The following is a 22,962-nucleotide window of genomic DNA, read 5'->3' on the forward strand; positions in this document are numbered from 1 at the left end:
AAGTCCAAGCGGGCTGTTATGTGCCTTTTACTGAGGATTGGCTTCGGTCTGGCCACTCTACCATAAAGGCCTGATTGGTGTAGTGCTGCAGAGATGGTTGTCCTTCTGGAAGGTTCTTCCATCTCCACAGAGGAACTCTGGAGCTTTGGCAGAGTGACCATCAGGTTCTTGATCCCCTCCCTGACCAAGGCCCTTCTCCCCCGATTGTTCAGTTTGGCTGGGCGGCCAGCTCTAGGAAGAGTCTTGATGGTTCCAAACTTCTTCCATTTAAGAATGATGGAGGCCACTGTGTTCTTGGGGACCTTCAATGCTGCAGATATGCTTTGATGCCCTTCCCCACACCTGTGCCTCAACACAATCCTGTCTCAGAGCTCTACGGACAATTCCTTCGAGCTCACGGCTTGGTCTTTGCTCTGACATGCACTGTCAACTGTTGGACCTGATAGACAGGTGTGTGCCTTTCCATATCATGTCCAATCAATTGAATTTACCACAGGTGGACTCCAATCCAGTTGTAGAAACATCTGAAGGATGATCAATGGAAACAGGATTCACCTGAGCTCAATTTAGCAAATGGTCGGAATACTTACAGGCTGACTACACAGCTTGCGTCGCGTGCGTGAGCTTTGTAAAATACATTTAGAAATCTATACTATTCAATTATTGCACCCACACTGCTCACGTGCGCCAATGAGCGTCTGCGTTGCAAAGGGCTAAAATAGAGCTGAGCTGCAAGTACTGCCTCTCCCATCTCCTCATTGGTTTATAGAAGCAGGTACCCACGTGCCATCTCCTCATTGGTTATACCCACGTGGGTGACTGAAGACGAACGAGGTCAGTGACGGTAATGCACCTAATTTATGAAAGTTGCCAATCGCAATATAAAGTCAAGAGAAGAAAAGGCCTGGAAGGATGAGAGATGACTAGAAACAATTCAGTTGACCATTTTATGTGTGGATTAATTGGTGGAGTAGAGGACCTTGTGCATTTCAGGTAAAATAACAACTCAATGTTTATATCCCAGGACAAATTAGCTAGCAACAGCAAGCTAGCTAAATAGGACAAATTAGCTAGCAAGTGCAAGCTAGCTAGTTAAATTGCCATAAATGTTTAATGCTTTTCGACCTGTCCCCAAATTAATATAATTGGTTCAGAGTTTGTTTTGATATTTTAACCTGCGTGTCGTGATCGCGTTTGGTGTGGGGGGACAAAATAAATTTATACACGATGGCGCACGATGGCGCACGCACGCAGCCGGTTTGGGTTCAGTGTTATGTAAATAAGGTATTTCTGTATTTTATTTTTAATACATTTGCAAGAATATCTAAAAACCTGTTGTTGCTTTGTCATTATGGGGTATTGTGTGTAGATTGATGAGGAAAAAAAATGTAATCCATTTTAGAATAAGGGTGAAAAATCAAGGGGTCTGAATAATATACAAATGCACTGTACATGCTCAGCGCCAACAACAACAACACGTGGAGGTACCAATGATCTAAACTCAGCAAAAAAAGAAAAGTCTTCTCACTGTCAACTGCGTTTATTTTCAGCAAACTTAACATGTATAAATATTTCTATGAACAAAGCTAGATTCAACAACTGAGACATAAACTGAACAAGTTCCACAGACATGTGACTAACAGAAATTGAATAATGTGTCCCTGAACAAAGGGGGGGTCAATATCAAAAGTAACAGTCTGTATCTGGTGTGGCCACCAGCTGCATTAAGTACTGCAGTACATCTCCTCCTCATGGACTGCACCAGATATGCCAGTTCTTGCGAGATGTTACCCCGCTCTTCCACCAAGGCACCTGCAAGTTCCCGGACATTTCTGGGGGAAAGGCCCTAGCCCTTACCCTCCGATCCAACAGGTCCCAGACATTATCAATGGGATTGAGAGCCGGGCTCTTCGCTGGCCATGGCAGAACACTGACATTCCTGTCTTGCAAGAAATCACACACAGAACTACCAGTATGACTGGTGGCATTGTCATGCTGGAGGGTCATGTCAGGATGAGCCTGCAAGAAGGGTACCACATGAGGGAGGATTATGTCTTCCCTGTAACGCACAGCGTTGAGATTGCCTGCAATGACAACAAGCTCAGTCCGATGATGCTGTGACACACCACACCAGACCATGACGGACCATCCACCTCCAAATCGATCCTGCTCCAGAGTACAGGCCTCGATGTAACGCACATTCCTTCGACGATAAACGCGACTCCGACCATCACCCTGGTGAGACAAAACCGCAACTCGGCATTGAAGAGCACTTTTTGCCAGTCCTGTCTGGTCCACCGACGGTGGGTTTGTGCCCATGGGTGACGCTTTTGCTGGTGATGTCTGGTGAGGACCTGCCTTACAACAGGCCTACAAGCCCTCAGTCCAGCCTCTCTCAGCCTTTTGCAGACAGATTGAGCACCGATGGTGGGATTGTGCATTCCTGGTGTAACTCGGGCAGTTGTTGTTGCCATCTTGTACCTGTCCCACAGGTGTGATGTTTGGATGTACTGATCCTGTGCAGGTGTTGTTACACGTGGTCTGCCACTGCAAGGACAATCAGCTGTCCGTTCTGTCTCCCTGTAGCGCTGTCTTAGGCGTCTCACAGTACGGACATTGCAATTTATTGCCCTGGCCACATCTGCAGTCCTCATGCCTCCTTGCAGCATGCCTAAGGCACATTCACGCAGATGAGCAGGGACCCTGGGCATCTTTCTTTTGGTGTTTTTCAGAGTCAGCAGAAAGGCCTCTTTAGTGTCCTAAGTTTTCATAATGGTGACCTTAATTGCCTACCGTCTGTAAGCTGTTAGTGTCTTAACGACCGTTCCACAGGTTTATGGTTCATTGACAAGCATGGGAAACCGTGTTTAAACCCTTTACAGTGAAGATCTGTGAAGTTATTTGGATTTTTACGAATTATCTTTGAAAGACAGGGTCCTGAAAAAGGGACGTTTCTTTTTTTGCTGAGTTTATATATAAACCCTGGATTGCTGATGCTATGCATTGGCCAATGAGAGGCTTTGAAGCCATCGGTCGGCCATATTGGCACTCCCCAGAAGAAGGAGTCCTCTTTACGAATGAATGGAATTTTACAGTATTTCAATTAACATTTTAAAGGACAAAATTACATGTATTTAAGTATTTTTGTTGTTGTAGTGGGAACAGTATCACTAGAACTTTCAAAATATTATACTTTATGGGGGAAAAAATTCTATATTTTTTAAATGTTTATGTTTAGCTCACATAATATCATTTGCATTAAATATCAAGTATGCATTAAAGTGTCTGTAATATAATAAATGTGGTAAAAACAAATGACATTAATAAATGCATTTCTATAGCTTACAAAATATTTTCTACAATGGTGCCAAGATGGAGTGACGGTGGTTTCAAAATATTGTCCCCTGGTAGTCATCTAGTGTATATATAAATCAATATGAGGTACAGAAGCATCCCATAATTTTAGAGTGGGCACAAAGTATGTGAGGATTGAGGGGGATGGTTCGGGAGTGCGGCTGTGTCTCCTGTACGTAGGTTGGAGAATTTAGCATTTTGTAAACCCCTGAAACAGCTTTTCCCCCAATCTTGAGCTCAGTGGCAAACCGTGACTATAGGACCTAGGCCATCAAGGGGACCAAAAATCTTCCAATACGTTGTATCAAAATCAAGAAAAGAACAGAAAACATAGCATCTCTTAATGCGCCCAACATTATATATTTTGTAGTCAGACCGTTCTAGTTGTAGTGAAGGAGGAGCAATGCTTTTTGATGATATTATGAATGAATCAAATAGGCCTGACTGCGCTTTGGGCATTTAGTAATTGATTGTTTTTCTAAAGTCTAGCAACATTGCAAGCAGGCACTAAGAAAGTTAGTGGCGGCAAGTAACCTAGCGGTTAAAGGAAAATTCTACCCAAAAACAATCTTTTGGTATTTGTTTCATTAGTCCATTGTTGACATAGTCACAAAATGTTCTGCTTGTCAGCAATCAACTTTTCAAGATATATGACTTTCAAAATACAGAAATCATTCCTGTATGATGACACTTCAAAACGCATCATACGGGGATGATTTCCGTATTTTGTACTAAAAGATGGGTGAACTTTTCCTTGAAGAGCATTGGGACAGTAACTGAAATGAAAAATCTACCATCTGGCCTTGAGCAAGGCAGTTAACCTAACAACAACTGCTCTCCGGTCGCAGATGACCTGGATGTCAATTAAGGCAGGCTCCCGCACCTCTCTGATTTAGAGGGGTTGGGTTAATTGCGGAAGACACATTTCGGTTAAATGCATTCAGTTGAGCAACTAACTAGGTATCCCATTTCCCCTTCCCTTAGACAAGCTACTCTAACTTGATTGATAGCCAGAAATGGCTTGGTAAATAATTATGAGGTTGGGAGATTGGGATGTTAACAAACTATTAGCCTTTCTTGTATTCTGTTTCAATCAAAGCATATACAGTCAGAAGTTTACATACACCTTAGCCAAATACATTTGAACACAGTTTTTCACAATTCCTGACATTTAATCCAAGTACAAATTCCCTGTTTTAGGTCAGTTAGGGTCACCACATTATTTTAAGAATGTGAAATGTCAGAATAAAACTAGAGTGAATGATTTATTTCAGCTTTTATTTCTTTTGTCACATTCCCAGTGGGTCAGAAGTTTACATACACTCAATTAGTATATGGTAGCATTGCCTTTAAATTGTTTAACTTGGGTCAAACGTTTCGGGTAGCCTTCCACAAGCTTCCCACAATAAGTTGGGTGAATTTTGGCCCATTCCTCCTGACAGAGCTGGTGTAACTGAGTCAGGTTTGTAGGCCTCCTTGCTCGCACACTATTTTTCAGTTCTGCCCACATATTTTCTATGGGATTGAGGTCAAGGCTTTGTGATGGCCACTCCAATACCTTGACTTTGTTTTGTGTTCTTAAGCCATTTTGCCACAACTTTGGAAGTATGCTTGGGGTTATTGTCTATTTGGAAGACCCATTTGCAACCAAGCTTTAACTTCCTGACTGATGTCTTGAGATGTTGCTTCAATATATCCACATAATTTTCCTCTCTCATAATGCCATCTATTTTATGAAGTGCACCAGTCCCTCCTGCTGCAAAGCACCCCCACAACATGATGCTGCCACCCCCGTGCTTCATGGTTGGGATGGTGTTCTTCGGCTTGCAAGCTTCTCCCTTTTTCCTCCAAACATAACGATGGTAATTATAGCCAAACAGTTCTATTTTTGTTTCATCAGACCAGAGGACATTTCTCCAAAAAGTACCATCTTTGTCCCCATGTGCAGTTGCAAACCGTAGTCTGGCTTTTTTATGATGGTTTTTGAGCAGTGGCTTCTTCCTTGCTGAGCAGCCTTTCAGGTTATGTTGATGTAGCACTCATTTTACTGTGGATATAGATACTTTTGTACCTGTTTCCTCCAGCATCTTCACAAGGTCCTTTGCTGTTGTTCTGGGATTGATTTGCACTTTTCACACCAAAGTAAGTTCATCTCTAGGAGACAGAACGCGTCTCCTTCCTGAGCGGTATGACGGCTGCGTGGTCCCATTGTCACATCCTGACCAGTAAAGGGGTTTGTAGTTTGGTCAGGACGTGGCAGGGGGTGTTTGTTTAGAGTGTTTTGGGCTTTGTTGGGCTATGTTCTTATGTAAGAAGGGTGTTTCTTTTATGTGTTTCGGGGTTTGTGGTTAATGTTCTATGTTAGTATATTTCTATGTTCGTTCTAGTCTTTCTATTTCTATGTTTAGTTTATGGGGTTGACCTTCAATTGGAAGCAGCTGCTCCTCGTTGCTTCTAATTGAAGGTCCTATTTAAGAGGGGTGTGTTTTCAATGGGATTTGGTGGGTAGTTGTTCCTTGTTTAGTGTTTGTGCACCTGACAGGACTGTTTCGTTTTGTTCTTTTTTTGTATTTATTTGTTTCTCCTTCTTCAAAATAAAAAGAAGATGAGGATACATATTCCCGCTGCATTTTGGTCAAATCCTTACGACAACCGTGACACCCATGATGTTTATTCTTGCGTACTATTGTTTGTACAGATGAACGTGGTACCTTCAGGCGTTTGGAAATTACTCCCAAGGACGAACCAGACTTGTGGAGGTCTAAAAAAGAAATCTGAGTTCTTGGCTGATTTCTTTTGATTTTCCCATGATGTCAAGCAAAGAGGCACCGAGTTTGAAGGTAGGCCTTGAAATGCATCCACAGGTACACCTCCAATTGACTCAAATTATGTCAATTAGCCTATCAGAAGCTTCTAAAGCCATGACATAATTTTATGGAATTTTCCAAGCTGTTTAAAGGCACAGTCAACTTAGTGTATGTAAACTTCTGACCCACTGGAATTGTGATACAGTGAATTGTAAGTGAAATAATCTGTCTGTAAACAATTGTTGGAACAATTACTTGTGTCAAGCACAAAGTAGATGTCCTTTAAGGAATACCTGGGATAGGATAAAGTAATCCTTCTAAACATGGCAAAGGAATAAAATGTTGGGCCTAATGTTTTGGGGCAAATCCAACACATGCTAGCTAGCCTGTAAATAAAATAACAATATCCTAAGATATTGTCGCTATACCTGCAATAAAATTAGCTAAATATGTGTATGTGACCAATAACATTTGATTTGTGTAATTGCTTGCTGACTGTTTGACTTAACATGTATTTTGGCCAATAGACATGCTCATTGTACACTGAACAAAAATATAAATACAACATGTAACAATGTCAACGATTTTACTGAGTTACAGTTCATATAAATGTCAATTAAAGCAGCCCCCCGCACCTCTCTGATTCAGAGGGGTTGGGTTAAATGCAGAAGACACACTTCAGTTGAATACATTCAGTTGTACAACTGACTAGATAACCCCTTTCCCTTATAAGGGAGTCAGTCAATTGAAAATAAATTCAGTAGGCCCTTATCTATAGATTTCACGTGACTGGGCAGGGGTGCAGTCATGGGTGGGCCTGGGAGTGCATAGGCCCACCCACTGGGGAGCCAGCCCCAGCCAATGAGAATGATTTTTTTTCCCACAAAGGGGCTTTATTACAAACAGAAGTACTCCTTAGTTTCATCAGCTGTCCGGGTGGCTGATCTCAGACGATCCTGTAGTTGAAGAAGCTGGACTTGGAGGTCCTGGGCTGGCGTGGTTACACGTGGTCTTCCCTGTGGCTCAGTTGGTAGAGCATGGTGTTTGCAACGCCAGCATGGTGTGTGTGCCAGGGTTGTGGGTTAGATTCCCACGGGGGGCCAGTACAACCAAAAAAAAATGCATGAAATGTATGCATTCACTACTGTAAGTGACTAAAATGTCATGTAAACTTGGTCTGAGGTTGTGAGGCCGGTTGGACGTACTGCCAAATTCTCTACAACGACGTTGTAGGAGGGTTATGGTAGAGAAATGAACATTCAATTCTCTGGCAACAGCTCTGGTGGACCTTCCTGCAGTCAGCATGCCAATTGCATGCTCTTTCAAACTTGAGACATCTGTGGCATTGCGTTGTGTGACAAAACTGCACATTTTAGAGTGGCCTTTTATTGTCCCCTGCACACGGTGAACCTGTGTAATGATCATGCTGTTTAATCATCTTCTTGATATGCCACACCTGTCAGGTGGATGAATTATCTTGGCAAAGGAGAAATGCTCACTAACAGGGCTGTAAACAAAGTTATGCACAATATTTTAGAGAAATCAGCTTTTTGTCCGTATGGAACATTTCTGGATCTTTTTTTTCAGCTCATAAAACATGGGACCAACACTTTACATGTTGCATTTATATTTTTGTTCAGTATAACTTAAAAATAAAGAAAGAATGTGGTGAAATGCAAGAGTGAGAACGGACTGATGCACAGATGAGAGAGATGACGCAGAGGGGTGATACCTGACAAATGCAAGGGTGAGTGTTGAGGAGGAGGGTGCAGGATTGATACTTGACTAGAGGAGGTAGGGCCAGCTCCAGTCATAAGCGACAGAAGCGGCCGCTAGCTTTAAAACTTCAACAATTTCTCTCCACCCCATGGCAAAATGTGTAGAATTGCAGGAAATTAACTTTAAAACAATACGTTTTGGGTTCCAACCAAATCTCAATTAGGGCCCCGAAAAGGCTAGAGCTGGCCCTGAATGGAGGGGTGAGGGTTGAGGTCGAGGGGTGACACTTGACTAGTGCAGGGTTGATATTTGAATAGGTGAGGGTTGAAGAGGAGCAGGGGTGACACTTGACTTATGCAGGGTTAAAACTTGACGAGGTGAGGGGTGAGGTCTGAGGAAGAAGAATGATACAATTCCTAATATGTGTCTGTTCAATTCTGTTAATTTCACTTTGGCCAATACCTCATCCAAATCCGTGTTGTTCCTCCTTCTGAACAGACCCAATATGCAGCACAACATCTTCAAGATCCTAATACTTATAATAATATGGTAATTTTGTGTTAAAAGAGCAAGGATTTCCTTGTTACTAAAGCCAATTCTAAAGTATAGTTTCACCAGGTCATCTAACTCAATGGTGGCACACAGCAACAGGGAGCCAGGGAAGCATGCAATAAACCAGATCTCCTACTTTAATCTTGAAACATTAGTGCAATTTTATTCTCACAATTTTGACTTTCGAAATAAAGTGACTTTATTCTTGAAATGTTGATATTTTGAAATATTATCCATACAAAAAAAGAATAATCTAAGTGCATCAGCATTTATTTATTTTCTGCTTAGCCCTAATACTCTTCCATATAGAACGTATTTTACAACACTGTTTGAGGCTCCTCTCCGTTTCATCAACAAAACAAAAACAATACCAAAGACGCTGGAGGCGTAGAGAATAGGGGGGCCATTTCAGACCAAACAAACACAATGCTTGGTTATTATCACTTAATCTTATTAAACAATATTTTAAAAAATAAGGAAGTTGAAACAATATTTTCAAAAATAAGGAAGTTGTACGCTTACACAGCTGTCAAACCTTCAAATCTAAACAATGAATCACGTGGTAGAGGACGGGAAACCATGAGAATAATTCAAGTTTAAACATAACAAAGTACGACGTACCAAGGGAGAGCATACTCTTGACAGGGGAGACTGTAATAAGATGTCACACTGTAAGCTATAGTGAAAAGCCTACTTTTTAGTTTAATTATGATATAAGAGAGCTTAGAATTTCTTAAATGTGAGTGATGTTATCGTGTGGTACTGCAGCTGCGATGGGGTTATGGTCCATTTCAATTCAGGGCCTTGATCCAACAAAGCTAGTATCAGGAAGGTTCTGTGGCAAAACAGCATTCTTTACTGAAATGTGAAAATGAAGGTCTGGATTATTAGTTGTTTACGTTCCACATTCTGATTTTAATCATCTGCCATTATCTAATCTCATTTCAGGTTACTATGGAAGTGGAGAATGTTTCCATGTAAACAACAATTCCAGTTTTGCAATCATTTTGTGAAATACAACAGGAATAGACTAAGAGACTAACAGGCTCGAACAGCGTGGTCTTCTAATAGGTACTGCCAAAATAAAATCCCATTAAAAATACATTTGACCAGATGGGCCTCATCTGGTAGAGAAGCATGGGATAAATGAAACGCCAGTGTATCTCTTACTCATCAAAATCTAATCATGTTATGTTCTTGACCTAAATCATGTTGAATAAAAAGAAGACCTCTCTCTGATGTACAGAACTCTGCTTTAATTGGCGCAATAAGTTGTGTATGCATACGGTACAGTAGTGTACCCACAATCAACAACAAGCACCTAAACTGTTAGTCATTTGGATACAATCCGAAGTGAACTTCTAAAGATACAGATGGGTTAGGCAACGTCTCTAAATATTATTTCTTAACTAACAATAAAACTACAACTTTATATCCCAGGGAGGATGGAGATGGGAGGCTTTCCTTTCAGCTTCTGGCAGATGTTTGACTGTTGACGCCCTCCACTGAGAAACTGAACAAATCTTATCCATGCCTTTGAATTGTAGCCTACTGACGTGATACATCTCCTGCCCTAACTAAGTGAATCCGAGTGAAATAATTATCACAAACAATCTGTGCCCTAACCAACAATCCTATAACTACAGTCACAGACCAGACAAGTATATAACCCACCATTCACTCAATCTAATTATTTCTGCCAGATAACACCAACACTCTGAAGTTGCTGAGCTCTAGGTTCACACTGTTATTTCAGCTGTCTCTATATGCTTGGCACCTGTGTAGGAGTGTGAGTGACAGAGAAATGCAAATAGTTGCTTCCTAACTATCTGATCAATAACCTATAGGCATTTCAAATACCCTAACTGAATGGTAGGATACATTCTCGCTGCTTTTACAAAGTTTTGTTGAAGTCTAAGGTGAGAATAGTTTTCCTGTGCATAGTTACTTCTCGGGTCAGAAGTTTAGTTCAGGATAAGGGATTTACTTATAAATGGGATCTTCACTCTGCTTCTCCACAGATCCCAGGCTTAAGAAGCCCCTGAAGGATGGACTATTGATGTCCCTCAACATGTGGCGCATGCATAGTAGCTCCAACCTGGATACAATCATGGGAACTTGAGGCTTCATCTTCTCAGGCTTTGTGTTTGTGGCATTAACGAGGGGCGTTATGCTTAAAACGTGCACAGTAATAGTAATAACAGTATCAGACATATTTGTCATGAATTAGAATAAATTAGCAACAATTATAATATTGCTCAGTGTGTGCCTCAACAGGCTTGGCCATCACTATCACTACTGGGTCAAGGCTCTGAGAACAATTTCAATTCTAGCTTGGCATATTGCTTTTATGAGCCCAGGCCCAGAATAGACCAATCCAGTAATGATATACATGTGAACACCTGTTTTTTCACTTATAATTCACTGTATCACAATTCCAGTGGGTCAGAAGTTTACATACACTAAGTTGACTGTGCCTTTAAACAGCTTGGAAAATTCCATAAAATGATGTCATGGCTTTAGAAGCTTCTGATAGGCTAATTGACATCATTTGAGTCAATTGGAGGTGTACCTGTGGATGCATTTCAAGGCCTACCTTCAAACTCACTGCCTCTTTGCTTGACATCATGGGAAAATCAAAAGAAATCAGCCAAGAACTCCGATTTTTTTTTAGACCTCCACAAGTCTGGTTCATCCTTGAGAGTAATTTCCAAATGCCTGAAGGTACCATGTTCATCTGTACAAACAATAGTACGCAAGTATAAACACCATGGGACCACGCAGCCATCATACCACTCAAGAAGGAGACGCATTCTGTCTCCTAGAGATGAACGTACTCTGGTGCGAAAAGTGCAAATCAATCCCAGAACAACAGCAAAGGACCTTGTGATGCTGGAGGAAACAGCATACAAACAGGTACAAAAGTATCTATATCCACAGTAAAATGAGCCCTATATCTACATTACCTGAAAGGCCGCTCAGCAAGGAAGAAGCCACTGCGCCAAAATTCCATAAAAAAGCCAGACTACGGTTTGCAACTGCACATGGATAAATGTCCTCTGGTCTGATGAAACAAAAATAGAACTGTTTGGCCATAATGACCATCGTTATGTTTGGAGGGAAAAGGGGGAGGCTTGCAAGCCAAAGAACACCATCCCAACCATGAAGCACGGGGGTGGCAGCATCATGTTGCGGGGGTGCTTTGCAGCAGGAAGGACTGGTGCACTTCACAAAATAGATGGCATCATGAGAGAGGAAAATTATGTGGATATATTGAAGCAACATCTCAAGACATCAGTCAGGAAGTTTTAGCTTGGTTGCAAATGGGTCTTCCAAATGGACAATGACCCCAAGCATACTTCCAAAGTTGTGGCAAAATGGCTCAAGGACAACAAAGTCAAGGTATTGGAGTGGCCATCACAAAGCCCTGACCTCAATCCTATAGAACATTTGTGGGCAGAACTGAAAAAGCGTGTGCGAGCAAGGAGGCCTACAAACCTGACTCAGTTACACCAGCTTTGTCGGGAGGAATGGACCAAAATTCACCCAACTTATTGTGGGAAGCTTGTGAGAAATGCTACCCAAAACGTTTGACCCAAGTTAAACAATTTAAAAGGCAATGAGTTTAAATGTTTTGGCTAAGGTGTATGCAAACTTCAACTGTAACTAGGTGAGCAATGTGAGAGGGAGGCTGGAACCTTGGCTAGCGAATCAATGACCATGGCAACAGTGGGCAGAGCAGGCCATTTGGTAAGGTCAGGCAGACACAGTGGGCACACCATGTCACAGGGATACACCTTGATGACAATATTGTGTAAATGTAAAATGTAATATTAGCAGCTTACAAATGTAGCACTCATTTACTGTATTGTTACAGTATTAGTATGGATGTACTTCAACATAGCAAACCAATTATTTCAATGTTTTAGCGTGAGAATTGCTATAGTTTACTTTGTAATGTGTTATGCTGTTTTTGGAAAAGTTGTTTGCCGGGGGTATACCGCAAAGAGGAAAATCAGCATTTAAAATTCTAAATGGTGAGTGAAAGCATTTCCTGCACACTGGAACTCCTGTATGTGACAATAAAACATATACACTACCGGTCAAAAGTTTTAGAAAGTTTGGACACACCTACTCATTCAAGGGTATTTCTTTCTTTTACTATTTTCTACATTGCAGAATAATAGTGAAGACATCAAAACTATGAAATAACACATATGGAATCATGTAGTAACCAAAAAAGTGTTAAACAAATCAATATATATATTTTATATTTGAAATTCCAAATTCAAATAGCCATCCTTTTCCTAGATGACAGCTTCATGAGGTAGTCACCTGGAACGCATTTCAATTAACAGGTGTTACTTCCTAAAAGTTATTTTGTGGAATTTCTTTCCTTAATGCATTTGAGCCAATCAGTTGTGTTGTGACAAGGTAGGGGGGGTATACAGAAGATAGCCCTATTTGGTAAAAGACCAAGTCCATATTAAGGCAAGAACAGCTCAAATAAGCAAAGCGAAAAGACAGTCCATCATTACTTTAAGAAGGTCCGTCAATCCGGAACATTTCAAGAACTTTGAAAGTTTCTTCAAGTGCAGTTGCAAAAATTATCAAGCGCTATGATGAAATTGGCTCTCATGAGGACCGCCACAGAAATGGAAGACCCAGAGTTACCTCGGGCTGCAAAGGATAAATTCATTAGAGTTACCAGCCTCAGAAATTGCAGCCCAAATAAATGCTTCACAGAGTTCAAGTAACAGACACATATCAACATCAACTGTTCAGAAGAGACTGTGTGAATCAAGCCTTCATGGTCAAATTGCTGCAAAGAAACCACTACTAAAGGACACCAATTAAGAAGAAAATACTTGTTTGGGCCAAGAAACACGAGCAATGGACATTAGACCAGTGGGAATGTATCATTTGGTCCCACCGTAAAGCATGGAGGAGGAGGTGTGGGGGTGCTTTGCGCGTGACACTGTCTGTGATTTAGTTACAATTCAAGGCACACTTAACCAGCATGGCTACCACAGCATTCTGCAGCGATACACCATCCCATCTGGTTTGGGCTTAGTGGGACTATCATTGGTTTTTCAACAGGACAATGACCCAACACACCTCCAGGCTGTGTAAGGGCTATTTTACCAAGAAGGACAATGATGGAGTGCTGCATCAGATGACTTGGCCTCCACAATCCCCCAACCTCAACCCAATTGAGATGGTTTGGGATGAGTCGGACCACAGAGTGAAGGAAAAGCAATCAACAAGTGCTCAGCATATGTGGGAACTCCTTCAAGACTTCTGGAAAAGCATTCCAGGTGAAGCTGGTTGAGAGAATGCCAAGAGGGTGCAAAGCTTTCATCAAGGCAAAGGGTGGCTATTTGAAGAATCTCAGATATAAAATATACTGTATGTTGATTTGTTTAACACTTTTTTTTGGTTACCACATGATTCCATATGTGTTATTTCATGGTTTTGATGTCTTCACTATTATTCTGCAATGTAGAAAATAGTAAAAGAAAGAAATACCCTTGAATCAGTAAGTGTTCTAAAACGTTTTACCGGTATATATAAGTTGAAAAGTTCCATCTGGCTTTACAGAGATACTGTCATTCTTATCTAAATAGAAACCATACAGGTGTATGCAATTAACATCCTGGTAACCTGGAAGTAAAATCCTGATGGTGCAGAATGGATCACCTGAATTATGGGGTCACCAATGATCTCTTCTAGAACAGGTGCACAGATGTACTTTATTATGGACGGGACTGCAGAACTTTGACCAAAATAAAAAAATATACCATTAATACCTGTAAGTGTAGAGTGGCCTAGTAACTTCATCTTTATAGCTATCTTATCATGACCACAAATTAATTATGGTCCCATGCACTATGCATGCTTTCATAGTGCTTTTCATAGTGCTACGTGACAACAATGCATCGTGCAGAGGGGACTACAAATTAAAGTGGCAATACATTTGGTGGTGGACATTCAATAATACTATTTCCTAAATAGAATTATCTCAAGGAAATGTAGAGTGAACAATCAGTTCACCCTTGGATCCCAGTATTATTGTTAATTTATTTCTCAATCTGAGTAATGAACAGTGCCTCAGTAGCTGAATCTTAATATGATGGTAAATCATGACATTCTATTTCAGATGTAATAAGTAAACCTTCCTGTAATTTAGATAAAGAAAAATAATTAAAGCATTTCCAAATATATTAAAAATTGTGGTATCTTGGCACTGATCTTTGGATAACACATACAATAGTAAGTAGGTCAGGTTGAGCTGCCCTTAAGATCCACGCCCCCTTCAAACTGATGCCAATGCAAACAGAGGCATCCATACAAGACATGACATTAGTTAATTTTCTCTGCAAATAACTTAGTCCTAATTTAGAGGAAAGATAAAAATATACAGTATACTGATTTCCGAAATCTTTACGGAATGACTCAGACGAGCAGGGGATATCTATTAATTAAGATATGTACACATGGTATTTGGAATGATTTCTGATTTGTAGGTGTAGCAAAAAAAAGTCAAATTGAGCTCTTCCTGGTTTGAATGAGGTTTGAATCATTTATTGTATGGTGGTTGCAGTATATTCATCTGTTTCCATAGAGTACAACTTGTGCTTGGCCAACAAGTGTACGTGAATTAAATATAACAATGTTACATAACACAAAATATAACTACATTATGCATAAAATAAGATAATTTAGATGGAATTGATCCCGATTAAACTAAATATATCATAAACAAACTTGAGTAACTAACAACTGGAATGGCTTAGGTTTAGGCATGCTAGCAAGTAGTTATTGTTCGGTTTTCATGTCTTAACATTACTATGATCTGAATTGTCTAACAGTACAGTTTATATCTTTACACATTTTCATGAAGATAATGGGGAACTATTATATGCTAGCAGACAGTTAAAATCTTTTGCACTTGCTTGTTACTTTCCTGCACAAAGTTTTGTCAGGGAGTGGGTATACAGTGCATTCGGAAAGTATTCAAACCCTTTGACTTTTCCCTGATTTTGTTACGTTACAGGCTTATTCTAAAATGTATTAAATTGATTTCTTCCTTAATCAATCTACACGTAATACCCCATAATGACAAAGCTAAAACAGTTTTTTAGAAATGTATGAAAATATATTACAAATAAAAACTGAAATATCACATTTACATAAGTATTCAGACCCTTTATCAGTACTTTGTTGAAGAACCTTTGGAAGCAATTACAGCCTCGAGTCTTCTTGGGTATGTCGCTACAAGCTTGGCACACCTGTATTTGGGGACTTTCTCCCATTCTTCTCTGCAGATCCTTTCAAGCTCTGTCAGGTTGGATGGGGAGCGTCGCTGCACAGCTATTTTCAGGTCTCTCCAGACGTGACGCTTGGCATTCAGGCCAAATAATTCAATCTTGGTTTCATCAGACCAGAGAATCTTGTTTCTCATGGTCTAAGAGTCCTTTAGGTGCCTTTTAGCAAACTCCAAGCGGGCTGTCATGTGCCTTTTACAGAGGAGTGGCTTCTGCCTGGCCACTCTACCATAAACGCCTGATTGGTGGAATGCTGCAGAGATGGTTGTCCTTCTGGAAGGTTCTCTATTCTCCACAGAGGAACTCTAGAGCTCTGTCAGCGTGACCGGCCAACTCTAGGAAGAGTCTTGGTGGTTCCAAACTTCTTCCATTTAAGAATGATGGAGGCCACTGTGTTCTTGGGGACCTTCAATGCTGAAGACATTTTTTGGTACCGTTCCCCAGATCTGTGCCACAACACAATCCTGTCTCTGAGCTTACGGACAATTCCTACGAGCTCATGGCTCCTCTGACATTCACCGTCAACTGTGGGACCTTATATAGACAGGTGTGTGCCTTTCCAAATAAGGTCAAATCAATTGAATTTACCACAGGTGTCCAATCAAGTTGTAGAAACATCTCATGGAGGGTCAATGGAAACAGGATGCACCTGAGCTCAATTTCGAGTCTCATAGCAAAGGGTCTGAATACTTATGTAAATAAATATTTTCTTTGTCCAAAATTTCTAAAGACCTTTTTCGCTTTGTCATTATGAGGTATGTGTGTAGATTGATGATACTTTTTAAATGTTTTATCCATTTTAGAATAAGGCTGTAACATAACAAAATGTTGAAAAAGTTAAAGGGTCTGAATACTTTCCGAATGCACTGTAGGAACTCCTCAAAAACATTTAATTAATCATGGGATTTGCCCTGCACAAAGGCAAATGCAGAGAGGACGTTTAAAGCTCAAATGGAATTTGGGAAAAGGTTCAAGTCTCAAATCATCATTCTTTTTTTAGCAAGAGAAAGGAGGGTGGGAATCGGGAAACAGGAAGCACCTCTAATATTACAGGAGTTGGTGTAATTGCCTTCAACTGTTACTGTACCCTACTAGACACAACACATTTAATCCCAGGGTTGATTACTAGGCCTCAGCCGACATAGAAAGCCTATCCTGTAACCATATACATCTTTTTTTAGCTGCAAATGGGAAGGTTAGGAGCAGGAAAATGTCACCCAGATTATATTTTCAATGCTTTTTCTCTTTCAATATACCTCTGCTAAATTAAATAGCTTCAGTGGATCTGTAAAATTAACTGCCATATCAATGTTCTATTTGGAGAAGTAATTACAGTTTTGAGAGTAATTACGTAATACGGAATTCTGCATTCCAAAAGAACCTCCATGCAATGATACTTAACTAGTCTCTTCCATTTTGCAGTAAAACAAATTCAACCAATGCATTAGTCCGTAATCAGAGAAGAATCTTTCACATTTGAAGCCCTCGTCTGAGCTTTCAAATTACTGTCACAAACTTACCCGTGCACATAAAAAATCTATGAGAGGAGCGCTTGAGGGGAAGGAAAGCACTTTCTAACTGCAACTGGAATAGAGGTGCCTTTCCCTGACAATCACAGCATCACATCGCATTTTCCCCCATGGGCTTGTCAGCGTCTGGTGGCTAAATTACCAGCATTTCTGCTCCTTTAATTCACATGTCTCATGTCAGCTTTGTGCTTCTCTGTGCAATTTTCACCGTTAACAGAATGAGAAAATGGAAGGGAGTGAAAATTGAACACAAGAACGGAAATTTGTCCAGCACATGTCCATCTTTGAGACCTAATACGACAAACAGCTCTGGGTGACTGTAAGGGAAAGTGAATGAAATAGGTCTAAATTGCCTGGTGGCACAGTCAGAGGCTTGATTAGCAGTAGTATTTCCCTTTGTGATGCAGCGATTCAAGAGAGCTGGCTAAGATGTGTAGTACTGGTTGCAACATTCACAAGAAATCAGGTACTTAGACTGAAAGGGAGCATTGCAGAAAAATCATCCATGCTGAATTTAACCCTGTAGTTCAGTTGTATGCCCTAAAATGAGAAATGTGCTCATGCTGTATATACACCGAGTGTACAACACATTAAGGACACCTGCTCTTTCCATGACATAGACTGAACAGGTGAATCCAGGTGAAAGCTATGATCCCTTATTAATGTCACTTGGTAAATCCACTTCAATCAGTGTAGATGAAGGGGAGGAGACAGGTTAAAGAAGAATTTTTAAGCCTTGAGACAATTGAGATATGGATTGTGAATATGTGCCATTCAGAGGGTGAAAGAGCAAGACAAAATATTTCAGTACATTTTAACCGGGTATAGCAGAAGGTGCCAGGCGCACCAGTTTGAGTGTGTCAAGAATTGCACCGCTGCTGTGTTTTTCACGCTCAACAGTTTCCCGTGTGTATCAAGAATGGTCCACCACCCAAAGGACATCCAGCCAACTTGACACAACTGTGGGAAGCATTGGAGTCAACATGGGCCAGCATCCCTGTGGAAAGCTTTTGACACCTTGTAGAGTCTATGCCCCCAACAAATTGAGAAACATGATATGAAGAAAATGTAGTATTTTTCAGAAGAACAGAAAAGCATACTCTGAGCTGTCCTTATGTTAGGCCCTGATCTGGCTATGCCATATGGCTATGGGCTATACTAGTTCATTTAGTAGACAAGATTTGCTTAGAATTCCGTGGCATTATTTTATATTATTTTATAGTATGAACTATTCAATTTAACATAGCTGAATGAAATAGAAAGGATGTTTTCTCCAAACGATTTCTGAGGGAGTGTCCACATGCGGCTATTCTGTGTTGAGTGGTTAACAAAGAAACAGGTCCCGCTATATGCTTAATTTAGAGTTATTTATGCAACTTTAGTTGTGATACAAACATGATGCTGCATGATGCAACTAATGATGATTTGAAAAAAGTTGCACGAAAGGCATGAGCTCTGCTTTGTTTCTTGCACAGGCTGCACACACTTCATCAGTCTCTCATTCACAATTTGACAAGCACTTGATAAAAGCCTCTAATTTCCCGGCGGCATCCCCTAAAATCCATGCCTTTTGCAGCCAGTGGCCATTGTGCCCTTGGACTGATTACAATAATTATAATTCCCTTCTCCCAGCTGCGCGTTCCGAAGCACCTCTCACTCACATGCCTCTCACAGATATCGCAATTCTTATTAGCCAATGCCCATCATGTGATTGGGCTCTTCTCAGAGGCATCTATCTCAGCTCTGAAGAAGGCTACAAGTAAAGACAGACACATTGGGGACTCAACTGCGCACGTCCTTCTTATTGAAATTCGAGGCTCATATTTAAGATGTTATAAGAACTGTCCACATTTACTTTTTGTCAGCCAACAAGATGAGTAGGCTTAACGAACAGAAAAAGCACTAGCCTATGTCAATCTACTATCCCCCATAGTAAAAAGTTGACCTATTCTATTGGTCACCTTGTCCTTCTGTGCGATAAATAAGTTGTGGGATGCGATAGATCCTAAATTAATACAACCACTCGCATCAAATAACCTTTAAAAAGTAATGAGGCTGGGCCTCCCGAGTGGCGCAGCGGTCTAAAACACTGCATTGCAGTGTTGTGGCATCACTACAGCCTGGGGTTTGATTCCAATCTGTGTCACAACCAGCCGTGACCGGGAGTACAATATGGCGGCGCACAATTGGCACAGCGTTGTCCGGGTTTGGCCGGGGGGGTTTTACTTGGTTCATCGCGCTCTAGCGACTCCTTGTGGTGGGCCGGGCATCTGCAGGCTGACTGCGGTCGTCAGTGGAATGGTGTTTCCTCCAACACGTTGGTACAGCTGGCTTCCGGGTTAAGCGAGCGGGTGTTAAGAAGTGCGGCTTGGCAGGTCATGTTTTGGAGGACGCATGACTCAACCTTCACCTCTCCCGAGCCCGTTGGGGAGTTGCAGCGATGAGACAAGATCGTAATCAGAGAAAAAATGTAATTCTTTATTTTTGCAAAAATATTGTTTACTTTTTTTTAAGCAATGAGGCTGATGCAACAGATCAGAATGTTTATCTTAAAATGTTGATAAACTATTAGGCTATTTCTTCACATTGTAAGCACAGCAATATGCACACGGCCATAGGCTATAAGCGTGAATGTTCCAAAATGCAATCAATTAGCGGGAAAACACCATTCTCAAAAGTGACCACAAATGCGATTATGCATGTAATGCTTTATTATAAAAGTGCATTTTTATGGTGAAAATGATCTTCCCCATACTTGAAACTCACACACCACCTATGTATGCCAGTTAGGCTCTACACATGTTGTAAAGCAGATTAATGTGCTTAATTTTAAGAAGTTATTTGGACACTTTAGTTGTGATACATTACATTTTAGTAGATGCTCTTATCCAGAGCGACTTACATTCAGTGAATGCATACATTTCATGATTTTTTTTTTTTTTGTAGTGTCCCCCTGTGGGAATCAAACCCACAACCCTGGCGTTGCACACACCATGCTCTACCAACTGAGCCACAGGGAAGACCACATGCAAACTTTATCAAAACATATAGGCCTATGGGCTAGGCTACATGAGGTGTGGGACTATGATTTGAAAAAAGTTGCAGAAATTAAGCATGCACTGTTTCTTGCTCTATTGCACACAAGCTGGGCATCATTCACAAGTGAAATATCATTCACAGGTGATAGGCTACTATAGTTACCCATCAGACTATTTTTGATTTAATCTTGTCTTTACATATACTAAATAATATATGTGTGAAATTAGTTTTGATTTATAATGGACCATTATCATGCAACTGTCTCAGAACGGGGGAGGGAAAAACATTCATGTCATCTATGCACTTAAATAGCAAATGGAGGACGCTTTTCCCATGGCTCATTTTCATGCCAGCAGGTAGGCTTTACTCCTGTTGTAAAGCGAAGCAATGTGCTTAATATTAGGAAAGTTGAGAAATAAATATAGTAGGCCTAGCCTATAGAAAGCTGATTGGATCCTCCTCTTTTTAATAGAGGTCATCAAAACTCTGTTTTCTCACAGAATTGCATAGCCTATAGAAATGTTGTGCAACATGAGCTCATGGGCTCTCAAGAAGTGTTTGATTAGATTTTTGATACATTTGCATTGATGTCAGAGTGATTTAGAGGGACAATAAAGTCCTGAGTACCAGGCAGTTAGCAAGTTTGGTAGGCTACTAATGACCATCAGCAGCATCAGAGCTTGGAGAAGCCTAGTTACCATTACTAAACGGTCAGATGGAATTTGACTGCGGTCATTACTCGTGACTGCCGGTGTGGCGGTAATAGTCACCGTAACAGCCCTAGTTGCAACTCAATATTAGGAAGGTATTGTTAATGTTTTGTACACTCAATGTATGTAAATGCACATACACAAACTTTTGTCCATGATAATCGATCAGTGGGTGGGCGGATGGATCGCTAAGTACTTTATATTTCTCATTGACTTAATAAATTGACATGATAGTTGTATTTACCTCCGAGGGTCATCCCAGCTTCAAAACACTTCCTCAGTCGACATGATGGGCAGTTCTTCCTTCTCAGCTTATCGATGGTGCAGTCGTTTCTGCTGGCACACAGGTATTTCTGTTTACCTAACAAAGACAAACAGAGATAAGAAATACGAATACGAATACGAAATTCTATTTTGAATGAGGAGGAAAGTTACATCATGGTTGTAACATGGTTGTAAGTCATAAATGATTACCACCGAAACCAATGGTTGGAACCGGTTCAGAAAACAGAACCGAAAACCGTAAAATAACAACATTTTTTGAGGAACAGAACCCGAACCAAAAATGAAAGTGATCTATACTGTTCCGGAACTGTTATTTTAAAAGCATGAGAACCGGTTAATAACGTTCTTTTACGTTCCGGGCATTGTTTTCCAGTCCCACAACAAAGCGCCTATGCAAAGCCCTCACTCTGTCGGTCAGGAAGTTATTCCAGCATCTGCCTGCCAGCTGGAAATCTTTTACAGTGAGTGTGAGTGTGAGTGTGTGTGTGTGTGTGTGTGTGGGGGGGGTGTACTGTAGCCTACTGACAACGTTACAAGCGTAATTCCGAAATTAAATGTTTCATTAGAGAAGAATGGATTGACTTTTTCAATGCTAGTTAATGATACTAACAAAAAGGTAAGACGTATTTTTAATTCTAGTGCAGCTCTGCATACAGAAGCTTATTAACTAGCTAGCTAGGTAACGTTTTCTCTGGTCCAATGTTAAACCAACTCGGAAGTTCAAAGACATTCAAAGTTCCTCCAATTCTGTCGGCCTAATTCAGATAATGCATGTCATAACAAGATGCCCAGTACTTCAAGGCAAGCTTCCTCCATCCTCTCTCGCTCTCTCCTCACCCTCAAAATTTCAGTTGCATCTTGTGCCCTACACTGTGACTGGCAGCAAGGTGTGTGTGTTTCTTTCATTATGATTAATCCATGCTGTTACGGCTAAATACAATTTTCCCTTAATTACTTTCCTATACAGATTAAATTGCTTACCCACTCAACAGCAAGCTCCTCTATCCACACTGATTTGTGAAATAATTTAATGTAGAGCTAAATGTTTAAAAATATATATATATTTCAGAGGCATAAAAAGGAATGGAAATAAATAATAATATTGGTACTTTTTGGGGGTTTGAATCGGCTCAGAATTTTATTTTGCTGGTCGGAACAGTGGGAAAAAAATTTTTTTATTTCTGTTCAGAACGAAACGATTGGAAAATAATTTTGGTTCCAACCCCTGACCGGAACAGTCATATGTTTTGTCATGTCCAGTGTGGTGATCATAAAAAGCAGGAGCTTAGACTATAAAAGCTCTTTCGTTGAAGAGTCAATTGATATGCTCTTAGAGTAGCACCTGGAATGAATCAAATCTGTAGTTTTACAGGGCATGGTTTGATGGCATTTATGGGGCTTCCGCTCACATTTCAATAGTGAAAGGAAAATACTAAACCAAACAAATTAATACCTACACTAGGAGTTGGAAGGCAGAATTTATAGCTGGTATTTTATGTTATTTTCATTACAGATTATGGTCAATTAAAGAGAAAATATATTGCATCTGAAACAGTGTGACATCAAAATAATTTTGAAACAGTAATTAACCTGTTAGTTAATTACTGAGTGGTTGTTTTGGACCCAGTACTTCCCCCCC

General features: G+C 40.5%; 1 protein-coding gene across 2 annotated transcripts in view; it reads right to left on the minus strand.

Annotated features, from left to right (window-relative positions):
• LOC100136428 (androgen receptor) overlaps nucleotides 1-22,962 on the minus strand; it is a 60,466-nt gene that overhangs the window by 15,386 nt on the left and 22,118 nt on the right. For both annotated transcript variants that reach the window (XM_014196827.2, XM_014196828.2), the window contains exon 3: nucleotides 21,283-21,399. In XM_014196827.2, coding sequence (XP_014052302.2) covers nucleotides 21,283-21,399 — 117 coding nt within the window. The remainder of the gene's footprint in view (nucleotides 1-21,282; nucleotides 21,400-22,962) is intronic.

This window comes from Salmo salar, chromosome ssa04 (genome assembly GCF_905237065.1).
Source record: "Salmo salar chromosome ssa04, Ssal_v3.1, whole genome shotgun sequence".
Classification (NCBI taxonomy): Eukaryota; Metazoa; Chordata; class Actinopteri; order Salmoniformes; family Salmonidae; genus Salmo; species Salmo salar.